Raw genomic sequence first — 12149 nt, 5'->3', positions numbered from 1 at the left:
CGGGAGCCGGCTGAGGCGCGGTGGCGGCACCTCCCGCTCCTGGAGCGGGGGGGAAAAGCGGCGGCGGCGGCGGCTGCAGGGACTGCAGCTCCAGGGAGGGGATCGGAGTCGCCTGTCACCATTTCCAGGGCTGGGAACGCCGGAGAGTTGGTCTCTCCCCTTCTACTGCCTCCAACACGGCGGCGGCGGCGGCGGCACATTCAGGGACCCGGGCCGGTTTTAAACCTCCCCTCCGCCGCCGCCGCACCCCCCCCGGCCCGGGCTCCGGAGGCCGCCGGAGGAGGCAGCCGTTCCGAGGATTATTCGTCTTCTCCCCATTCCGCTGCCGCCGCTGCCAGGCCTCTGGCTGCTGAGGAGAAGCAGGCCCCGTCGCTGCAACCATCCAGCAGCCGCCGCAGCAGCCATTACCCGGCTGCGGTCCAGAGCCAAGCGGCAGCAGAGCGAGGGGCATCAGCTACCGCCAAGTCCAGAGCCATTTCCATCCTGCAGAAGAAGCCCCGCCACCAGCAGCTTCTGCCATCTCTCTCCTCCTTTTTCTTCAGCCACCGGCTCCCAGACATGACAGCCATCATCAAAGAGATCGTTAGCAGAAACAAAAGGAGATATCAAGAGGATGGATTCGACTTAGACTTGACCTGTATCCATTTCTGCGGCTGCTCCTCTTTGCCTTTCTGTCACTCTATCTTCTAACGTGGGAGTAGACGGATGCAAAAATTTTCCGTAGTTTGGGTGACTATAACATTTAACCCTGGTCAGATTTCTAGGTCATATATTTTGTGTTTGTTTTCAATGTATTTAACCTAGGGTGTGTTCGGCTAGACGGAACTCTTGCCTGGTTGCAAGTGTCAAGGCACCGATTGGTTTCTTAGTCTTTCCCTGTGGTCTCTTCCTAGGGCTATTGTCCGTTAATACAGAATACAGTACACTGTTAGTGGATTAGTGAGCTCAGCAATTCGGTGTAATAAAAGAACAAAAAAGTAGACGCTTTGAGATTGAGAATATTTCAATTAAATTTTGGCTTAGGCCCTATATCAAGAGTATAGATCAGATTAAAATGAAAATTAGTGTTGCACGTACGCATATTGCATCAGAATCTTGCAGTGATTGTTTTTAGTTTCCTAGGTTGCATTGATAGATTCTTTTAAAATGTGAGTTGTGGTCTGATTTGCGTAACTTTACAAGCAGGATCATTTTCAGCATGTATGATTCGCATTTGAGGGCAAAACTAGGTTTGTATGTTTAAAGTAAGTTAATTATAACTTTGAACTCCATTTAGAAGTTTGTAGTTTGAAATTAGTAGTGTCATAATATACTTTATAAGGCACTCTTATTAGATCTTCGTTGTGTTTGCTTTTTCTCTCCCGATAGGGTGATTTATATTGGATAGGGCACGACATTTGCAGTTCTGTAGCATTTTATGTTCAGTGCTCTTGTCATACTTAATAGAATAGAGATTGAGTAGTTTTTGGTCCCAGATGATAAAGTCGTGCAGGTTCCCGGGTATTATGTGTAGCAATTGATGATTGTAGAGATGAAACTTCAGTTCTCACATGAAATTTAAGTGTTATTGTTGACACCAGAATTGTTACTCATCGTTTTTAGGTTTCAGGTTCTCTGACATCTCCTGGGTATCCGTTAATTTTACTCTGACTTGTAGAACGTCAAGTACATTTTACCAGCTAATATCCAGAAAGGCTGGCAAGAGTGGATTGCTCCAGCTTCAGATTGTAGGTATGTTAGCTTTTTACATAGTGTATTAAATTTTCTGAGTCATCTTGTTGAATAAGACAGAAACCCAAGAATTTTAATGGTGTGTAGTTTTGGTTGTCTGAAAGTTAGTGGTTATCGAAAAGCATTAATTTTTGCATTTTCAGGTACAACAAACTGGTTTTGCTCAAGGATGGAAATAGAGTCCTCCTTTTTTGCAGAATGGAAAGTATTGACAGGAATTGAGAGCTATTGTAGGCCAGTGTATCAGGTGTGTTAAAACAGAATTAAATTATTGGTCTGAGGTGACTGAAGCATTTAAGCTCTACCAAGGCCTCTGTTAAGACCAAGAATTTGGTGATGTGAATTGTGGCAGTGGACAATATTTAGTTAAAATTACGTAATTGCTTAAGTGTTAATAGGGTATTCTTAATAAAAATAATTTCTCAGAAAATATTAGTAAACATTTTGTTTAAAGGTAGAATGATGGTCAAGTATATGTTCCACTGAAAATTATGGGGAATATTTTTTTTAAGAAAATATTTTCTATCTGAAAGTTTTATTCCTTTGAATTATGTTAACTGCATACAAATGTGCACAGCGAATTTTGCCCAATATTTTTGTTTTGCTATGAAGATAAAACTTACTGAAGAGGTAGCTTCACAAAACTTAGTTTTCTTTTAAGTTAAAAATAATATTTGGATATTTTGGTGTCTGTGTTAATTGAAAACATTATTAAAGCTGAACTTGACCCACTCGCCCAGAAGATAATTATGGAAAAATTCTTCTGATTTCTGACTTCAAAAGTGGTCTATTATCCGTATGAATTAATGACAACCGTCTAGATATATAGGAACAGATTAATTAAATGTTTAACTTTTATTTAAAAAGCTATTCAAAGAAGTTACTACAGTGCTGTCTGGTAGACAGATTTCTTTCAGCATCCGAAGTACATTTACCCTATTTTTACTTTCCCCGCCTGATTTTAAAATTATCATCAGGATTATAAGTTCTAAAAATTATTTTACGTGATTCTGATATGTGAGCAGTGAGGTGATTGGCAGTTTCTCCTTTTATTTTATAGTAGATGGGCCTCTCCACATGAAATTTATGTGACTTAAAACTTTTCTCTAGAACTACTTTTAGTTATGGTATGCATAGAAAGCAGTATCAAATATTGCAACAAATGACTAATTCCACTTGATTTCTAGAGTTGTGGTTTTATTGAGCCAAATGTTGATATGAAAAAAAGTCAGTAAGGAAAAAGTCAGTGAAGTGCTTGTTTTTGATAGTTGCACTTAGAATAATTTTGATATACCAGAGCACTTTGGTTTGCTTGGTTTCACTTTAGTGTTTTCTGTTTATTGGGGGTGGGGGTGGGGCAGAAATTTAAATGGTCATTGATGACTGTCTCTGGCAGGTTGTGATTACCTACCTATTGAGTATCTATTTCAGCAGCTAGCCTGTAAAAGTTCAATTCCTTTGTGAAAGTAGTGATTGGAGTATTTTTATCTGATAAAGGAAGATTAGTAATGAAGTGATGTCTCAGGAAAATTGAGAATGATAATTCAGTTTTAAAATATTTTTGAAAAATTGAATTCTAAAAATTTGTTAGGGTTTTATTCTTAATGTTAGTCTGGAAAGCAGTGCTGAATGTGAGACTATAAATAATTTAGTGTCTTTACTTGAAGTGTGAGGAAACTTTAGGCTTCTGTTGTATTTTTATTGTGTGGTAGATTTGCATTTTTTCAAATGCCAATCTTCATAGTGAATATTTTTAACTTGTAGAGAGTACAGTGACTGTTGAAGTTAGCTATATCATCTCTTAAGGTAAGTGATCTTTGAAATTAATTTTGAGGTTTTTAAGAAAGATTCTATTCACAATCTTTTTTTTTACATTGTTTTGTATCTGCTAAGTTGTATTTCTTTTCTGAAAAACATGATTGGACCACCTAATTGTTATATGATAATTTACAAACTTTATTTTCCATAAAGCTTATTCAGGAGTAAAATATATCTGAAAAGAGTAATTTACAGTTTATATTACTCTTAATATAAGGAAAAGGAATTTTATTGCTGTCCACTGTAAAAGTTTGCACAACAGTATAGTCATCAATGCTGATTTATGTTGCTTATGATATAGTAAATAAATACTAAATGGTTAAAGATAATGAGATATGGTGAGATATAACCACCTTAATTTTAAACTTAGTTTTAGAGAGATAGTAGGGAAAGATGCATTTGTTTGAATTACCTTTTAAAACTTTATTTTAATAAATGGGAAAGGCAGCTGGTGATTTCTGATTTTTGTACGGAAGAGTATTTCTGCTTTCTCATAATAACCACATAACATATATAAACTTCTTAGTGTTATGAAATTGTTTACTTTTTGGAAGTGAAGAAATCTTTAATTCTTATTTTCTTTTTTTGCAGTAGGGCTGGGTAGATGGGTACAGGGATCCGAACCCTTGACCTTGGTGTTGTAACACCACACTCTAACCAACTGAGCTAACTGGCAACCCCCCAGTTTTTATTTTCAGATATTCTCATTTTGAAATATACTCCCATTTGCAGTATGTTCATTTGGCGATAGCTTAGTACTTCTTAAGAATTTTTAAGCCACTTTTGAAGTAATCACTAAAGTGACTTTTGGTGGTGAAGTATTCGTTATGGGAAAATCAATTCACAACTTTTCAACATTAATTCGCTTTCAGTAAACATTCTATTTTTAAATTTTTAACTCAATAAAATGTGTTTATATTGATATGCTATGTGAATTCAGAGTCTGTAAGGAGAAATTTAGAAGTGTACATGCATATGAAATGTTAGGCCTGTGCCACACTATAAGGATTTAGCTTCCAAAATATATGTTATTAATGTAGCTTAAAAATTTATTTGGTACCATATTTTTTTTTCTGTAGAAATCATAGGGTTAAAAAGACAGTTCTGAAATTTTATTACATAGAACCTATTACTCTTCACTTTCATTCCCTTTTTCTATTTCCTCTTCTTTTTTTTTTTTTAGATAAGCTTGATTTTCAGCATTGGAGAATTCATTTTGTGTCCCAGATTCATTAAGAAAAGGTGTTAGGATTTGTTCTAAAAACTTGGGACATTTGTATCAACTTGTGAGATTGGGGTCAGTAAATATTTAGTAAATATTCAGTTCTGTTTTACAATGGCTTTCTATCTGATAGCTTTGAAATTAAAACAGTTGCTATCAGAGATATCAATAACGTTGAAATTAGACTAAACTTTAAGTTGGTAAGAATTTGCTGAGCAGACTGATATCCTTAATTCTTTTATATAGTCCCTATTATTGCCACATACATTCTTTGCTAGATGGTTAAAAGTGTTTTGGTCTGTGAATAATGGTTCTGTTTGTAAGTATTGAATATATGCATTCACTAAAGTAAAATACTTTTATTTGTTAGGAAAGGTGAAATTAATATGTTGGATTTTATTATTGACTTTTTCCCTAATTTTCTGAATTTTCTTCATTGGTTGCAAAAGAGGATTAGTAATTTCATTCTTTTAAAATAGTTTTCACTAGAATAAAAAAGGTGTTTGGCAAATATAATTTAGGGGTGAATTTTTTTGGATGGGAAATTTTAATTTAGTTCAGTATAGTTAAGGTGGACTCTTGGATTTGCAACATTTGACTTTAGGACATGGGTGGACATCTTCTAATTATTTGGTGTACATACACTTGTTGGCAGTGTCGAGAATATTGAGAGATGGATATTGTAGCTGCACATGCCAGCAAACAATATTACACAGAAAAGAAGACTGTTTATGCATTGTATTTTAAGAAATTGTACAGAAAATTATCAGTAGTCATTATTTCAAATATGAACAGTGACTAACTTATGTTTGAATTCTCTGTGTGTATATATGTAAATAAATACAAAGTTATTAAACCCTCTATCTTAATATGAATTTTACTCTCTTCAAATAAGAGATTACCTTGGAGGATAGATATTGTTTTATAGTTTTTAAATATGTTAAATCTATTTTAAGTTACATTAAAATATTGAGTATTACTTTTAATTATGCTTCAAGTGTGTACATTGTTTCATTTTAGATTTTAGGGAGGCATTGTGGGCTCTTGGCCTGACTGTGTTGTAATCCTTGCTCTGCCACTTAGTAGCTGGTTGACTTTTAGTAGCTTAGACCTCTGTATTGTTGTGTTCACAGTTGGCCAAGATTCTCAATATAATTTAGGCCCCAGATATGGGAATAAAGAGCTAAAGGATTTTTTCTTCATGTTTTCTTATTAAGTATGGGGAAGGGTGAAATAAACTTAAGATCTCCCCAGTAAAGGCTATTAAGTGTGCATAGGGAACGTTTTTTTCCCCTTTGCCTGCACTGGATTCCCAGCTGTATCACAGTACCCTCAGTAGTGAAACACTTGATTTCCAGTGTGGTTTTTTTGGCTTGTTTGTTTCATATTGCAGAGTGAATTGTACTCTGTCTAATTATGTATGTGACTATCTTTTAAGTATTATGTTACATGTTTTGCAAACTAGCTGTAGTTTGTTTTTTTTTTTTTTTTTTGGTCCAAGTCTAGGTTGTAGAATAGAATTGTGCATTTTGATATCTGAAACAATTTCTCTCTCCCTCTCCCTGCACCTATTTTTTTTAAATTTTTTTTTTTGTAGTTTGTTTTTTTTTTTTTTTTTTGGTCCAAGTCTAGGTTGTAGAATAGAATTGTGCATTTTGATATCTGAAACAATTTCTCTCTCCCTCTCCCTGCACCTATTTTTTGCTTTATATCACTACCTAAAACTTACCATTGCTTTAGTATTATTAGAGCCATTCAGAATAACTGATTTTATTCTCTAAAGTTTATGTAGATTTTCAGGCCGAAGTAGATAAGGTTCTCTCTTCTTTAGTAGTAATTGCAAACAGTGCATTCTGCTAATTTTATATGTTTAATATTTTTGATCTTTTGAAGAAGGGATTATAAAATACATTTTGATTTGAAACAGGTATTCTTGAAATGAGATACATTCTTAAACTGATTCATAAATATAGTATACATGTTTAAAGCTGCAAAGAACTTTTTGCTTTGAAATAAATGTGTTTTTTTTTTTCCATTTAAAATTTTAATCACTCTCTTGAATTAGTGAGATGACTTTTGAGTGTTCTTGTTACTCTAAATTGATTGGAGATTAAATGAAATAGGATTAAAAACTTGTTTCCACTTTTAAAATGAAGATGTTATTAAGCTTGATTTTTAGGTGTTTATTTATTTATTTATTTTTGTTTCCTAGAAAAATCTTTATTTTTAAGTCATGTCCATAAACACATTTAAATGGAGAGTTTTATGGGTTGTAGTTTGTCCCCCTTAAAAAATATGGCTTAAGGTCTTAACCCCCAGTCTCTTTCTTGCTTTGTCTCTCTCTCTCTGTCTCTCTCATATTTTCAATGTCTTCTTCACAAGTGTCTTACCCATCATTGTTTATAGGTGTTTATTTTTTTAATGTATAATTATGAATTATTTTACTCTGAGTCTGTCAGAAAAAATGGAATGCCTGAGATTTTTTGTTTTTTTTTCTTCATAATGTGAAAACAGTGCTAGTCTTAATTCAGCCATGTTGTAAAATTTATGCAACATTTTGACGTCATTTATGAAAGATATTGAAGAATTGAGTACTTGAGTAAAAAGACATTTTTTCCTTTTTTAATTAATGTAATAGAATTAGCTAGCATATACTCTGACAGTGTCTTACTTGTTTAGTGTTTTTTGATGAACAAAACCCTTTCTTAATCATTAGTTCATTTGATTTTGCAAAGAAAAAAAGAGGCAACCTAAGAAGCAGATAGAGCAAGCATTACTTTTCTCTTAAGTTTAGGAATCGTAGTTCCAGTGGAATCAGTAACTTGTTGAAAGCTAATAGAAGATTGAGTCTAAAGAAGGTAGGGATTTGGGGGCACCTGGTGCAGTATTTTTCCTATTTTGTTACATCAATGGCTCTCAAACTTCAGAGCTTATGGGAATAACCTGGAGGGCTTGATAAAGCACAGCTTGCTTGCTCCACCTCCAGAGTTTCTGATTCAGTAGGTCTGGGTTGGGCCTGAGAATTTGTATTTCTAAGAAGTTCACAGGTGATGCTGGTGGTCTGGGGAATCACACTTTGAGAACCACTTTATTACATGACCTCCCGCCAAGCAAACCCTTAATATGTTATACTCCTTTAGGCTAATAGAATTTATCCATGCTTTATCTCATTTGATCTGTAAACCCTAAATAGCTCAGCATGGAAAATGTTATTCTGATTTTATAGATGAGGCAGTGAGTTTAGAAGGGCAGGATGGTGGACTGGAAGGAGCATAGATTTGGAGTTGACTAGACCTAAAGTCTAGCTTAAATCCCTGCTCAGCCACTAATCAGTTGTGTGATAAAAGACACATTGCTTAACGTTAGTGAACCCCAGTTTCCACAACTCTAACGTTGGGGTAAAAATCCTTAACTTGTAGGTTGGTTTTTTCAGGTTTGTTAGAAGTACATGTTGGGTTTTTTCAGAGTGTATGTTGCCAACTGAGGATGAACTCCTCCTGTATCATCTGGGACTTTTGGCAATGTCTGGAAACATTTTGGTGTTCACGACTGGAGGAGTCGTGCTCCTGGCATCTAGTGGGTTGAGGCCAGAGATGCAGCTAAACATCCTACAATGCACAGGACCCCTTCACCCCCAAACAAAGACTTATCTAGTATAAAATGCCAAAAAGCTGTATAAAGTGTCTGGTACCTAATAAGATAAGTATAATATCCAATAAAAGTTAGTACCTTTGTCCTTAGGGTGTGGTATTTAAGGTCAAATTGCTAATAAATGATGGAGCTAAGCTTAACATTTAGGTTTTCTGACTGCTGCTAGGCCTGTATTCTTTGTAATAAAAACTTTGTCTGCAAAAGGTATCCCTAGTAATAAAAAAGGTTTATTTGAAGGCGGGCTCGTGTTCTTTGACTGATGGTGAAAATGTTGCTTTGAACTTCTGCTAGAAAAGGTTGAAGATATTTTTAATAAACAGTTGTCAGTATAATACTGTATGTGGTATTCAGAAAGATGTTACATACAACTGCTAACAAGATAGATATGCTTTATTACAAGGCAATTTTTAAAAAAATTTTTATGTTGCCAGTAGTTTTTAAAGTAATCCTTTTTTCCTTTATTTATGTTTTTGAGCTGTTGGGAGTTACTTTGCTCCCAGTATTTTGTTGTTGTTTAATGCATTCTTTTATCTTATACTTTTTAATTCTAAAACTGCTTTTGGTATAGTTAGATATTGTGAAGTTAAACATACTGATGTAAAAAGGCAAATTTTTGACAGTTATAGAATCTCGAATTTTTTTAAAGAAAATAGGACTGACTCTAAGGTTCTGTGTTGCATGTGTTATATTCTCTTCTAGGCCCTAGATTTGCTATGTCAGCCTGTTGAATTAAAGAGCTTTATCTAAATTAAAAACTTGCATTAATGAGAAGTTTTTAAAAAAATTGGGACGGAGTTTTAGATGAGTCCAGAGATGGGGAGATGCCAAGGGAGTAGCTTTAGTGGTGGATTCTAAATTTTTTTGTTTTGTTTTGTTTTTAGGGCAGACGGACATAGTTATGAAAGTGTTCTAGAAATAGATTGTTTGCTATGATTTTTTTCTGTTTGCTTGATTTTACAATTTACTTCGTCTCTCATTTTGCACATGCAGAATAAAGTGTCAAGGCCTTATTTTTAAAATTCTTATGAAATTTATGTTTTGAGTGAGTGGTATGATTTTTTCAAATTACAGGGGATATTTAGGTGTATTGATAAATATTTTCAAACCAGGAAGTCTAATCATGTGATAGCTTCAAATTTATTGAGAAAAACAAATGGTATTCATTGCTATAATTTAATTGAATAAGACTTATGGTGTTTATTTCAGTATATAAATAAAAACTACATTTGCTTACTATACTTAAGAATTTTTTTTTCTTAAAACATGACTAATTGAGAATTTTAAAAAATTACCCATTGTCCTACTTTTCTAAAACTTTGTTTTCATATTAGCTTCCAATTTTGTTCATATACATATATTTAAAAATCTAATTTATGGTGAACCTAAAGGGTGTTTTTTTTTTTAACAACTTTCATAGCATTTCATAATTTCCTTAATTATTTTAAATGGTGAATTTATCAGAAATATTGAATTATTTTCTTGTAATTATACATTAAGTTTTTTCCATTTTTCACTAATTTTTTTTCCTCTTATTTTCTGTTTTTTTTTTTTTTAATGAGGGGATTTAAGATGACCTAAGCATTATGGAATATTTTCATGATTTTGATTCACAAAATCATAATCTGTTACACAAAAAATAGTTGTGGTGGTATAGCCTTAAAGCTTTTTCCCCCTGAATTACTTTCAGGAAATCTATTCCATATTTAGTACTTAAAGAATAAATTATTTAAGTGAGTCAAAATAAGATTCATCTAAATACTTCTGATCTCTCAATTTCCTTTAAGTATTGTAGGAATATTGTATTGAAATTAAAGTAGATATGAAAGTAATTTGCATGAACTATCACATTATTTTTATACCAAAGTGGTTATAACCCTGTTGTTTTCCTGTGTTATAATCAGAAAAGATATTGGCTTGGTGATATTATTATTTCCTGAAGCATGTTTTGAATGATATGGTTTATATTTGCATAGTAGCCTAGGTAATTGATGTGATATTAATTGATCAAGGTTTGCTGTGCATTTTCATTTATAATCAGTACACTAGCTTTTGTGGTAAAAAAAATTGCATTTGTTAGTTTTATCAGATCTTATTTTTATTTTATTTATTTTTTTCTATGGCTTGCCAGTACCAGGATCTGAACCCATGCTTTTGGTGTTATGAGGTTGCGCTCTAACCAGCTAAGCAAACTGGCCAGCCCAGATTTAATTTTAAATATCAGATACTAAAACAGGGAAATAACTGTATTCTCTAAATGATAATTCTTTATCAACAAAGTGTATTTATTAATTCATATAGTTAAAACAAAAAGTATTTAAAATATTAAGGTACAAACAAATTCTTCTCTTTTTATAAGCATTACTTGTTAGAGTCACATTTTTCCTAATTGGATAAAATTGATTCAACTCTTAAGGAAATGTTGATCTAGGTGTGGCGTATATGTTCTTGGATGCTAATGAAAATGTAGTGATGGCAAAAATATTTTGTTTGTGAGCATATGCATGTATGTTTTTTGACAACTCAAGAAGCAGTCTAACATGTGAATAGCTTTCATGGACTAGTTGTAGGAAATTCATAGAAAATAAATAACCTAGTACACTGGAAGTATGTTACAGTTTTGTATAGCTAGACTGTGGTCAAGATTATGTATAATACTGTAAAATATGCTATAGTGCTGGTTATTAAGGCTATTTGGATTCTTTTTAATTTTTGAAAAGGTGACACAGATTGTGATTATTGTATAGTTTCCAAGAGCTAAGGCCTGCCATCTGTTACTCAAATGCAGGAAAAGTTAAGGTAATTTACTGATATAAGTGGTTTTGACACCTTTGTTTTGGAATCATCTATTAGTTGTGATTTTTTTAAGACTAATACCAAATTTTAAGCTTTTGCAAAAATGAAACTTAACAGTTACGCTAGTGTTTATATTTTTCTACTAAAACATAAGATACTGGTTGAGAACTAAATTATGTAATGAAAGCCTGGATCATTTGCTTTTACTAGATTGCTTAGATGTTTTAGTGGAAGCGTCATGTTTTAACTTGAGATAAGTACAAGATTTTGAGATTTTTAAACTGATGTTTTCCTAACAAGTTGAGATATATAGGAAATCATTACTGCAGAACTCAAGCAGGGAAATGATTTATTAAGAATTCCTTGAAGATTTGCTTTAAATATTTTTTAGGTTCTTCTCCTACAATTTAATTCTTGTCTGTATGCAGATGAGCTCCTCATTTAAAATTTTGTTATTGCATTTTGAGCTACATTATAGAAGTTGTTTCTTTTTACCCTCGAGAACTTGGTCTTACTAAGTTTTATGGAAATCTTTAAAATTGCATACTTGGCTTAATAGAATTCATTAATTTTAATCTACTTTTATTATTATTGACATTGTTTTTCTTTTCTTGGTAAGTTTGTTATGCCAAGTGATTAACATGATCAGAAATAATATTTAAGTTTAGATAAGATTTTGAATTTACAATCTCAGATGCAACTTTGTGTCCGGGGTCTATATTTTTTGTAAAAGGAACATCTTGGCCAATTTTTAGACATATCTGTGAGCAAAGTAGGTTGTTTTATTAGCATGAGTTTATAGACTTTGATCAGGACTGCACTGTAGGCCAGAAAAAGAATGATACTCTTTTGGACTTTTTTTGGGTAGACAGATAATGTATACATATATCATATCTCTTACCTTAAGTGAGGCACATATGTAGGTGAGACTTAA

The 12149-nt window shown here is 33.2% G+C and overlaps 1 protein-coding gene across 1 annotated transcript in view; it reads left to right on the top strand.

Moving 5' to 3' along the window:
* Nucleotides 1-6: 6 nt before the first annotated feature.
* PTEN (phosphatase and tensin homolog) overlaps nt 7-12149 on the top strand; it is a 90672-nt gene continuing 78529 nt past the window's right edge. Inside the window, exon 1 of the mRNA XM_008575812.1 lies at nt 7-637. Coding sequence (XP_008574034.1) covers nt 559-637 — 79 coding nt within the window. The 5' untranslated portion in view covers nt 7-558. The remainder of the gene's footprint in view (nt 638-12149) is intronic.

The sequence above is a fragment of the Galeopterus variegatus genome, unplaced genomic scaffold (assembly GCF_000696425.1).
Source record: "Galeopterus variegatus unplaced genomic scaffold, G_variegatus-3.0.2 Scaffold1242, whole genome shotgun sequence".
NCBI classification, from domain to species: domain Eukaryota; kingdom Metazoa; phylum Chordata; class Mammalia; order Dermoptera; family Cynocephalidae; genus Galeopterus; species Galeopterus variegatus.
Note: the sequence above shows the minus strand (reverse complement) of the source record. Positions and strands in the feature narration are given on the sequence as shown.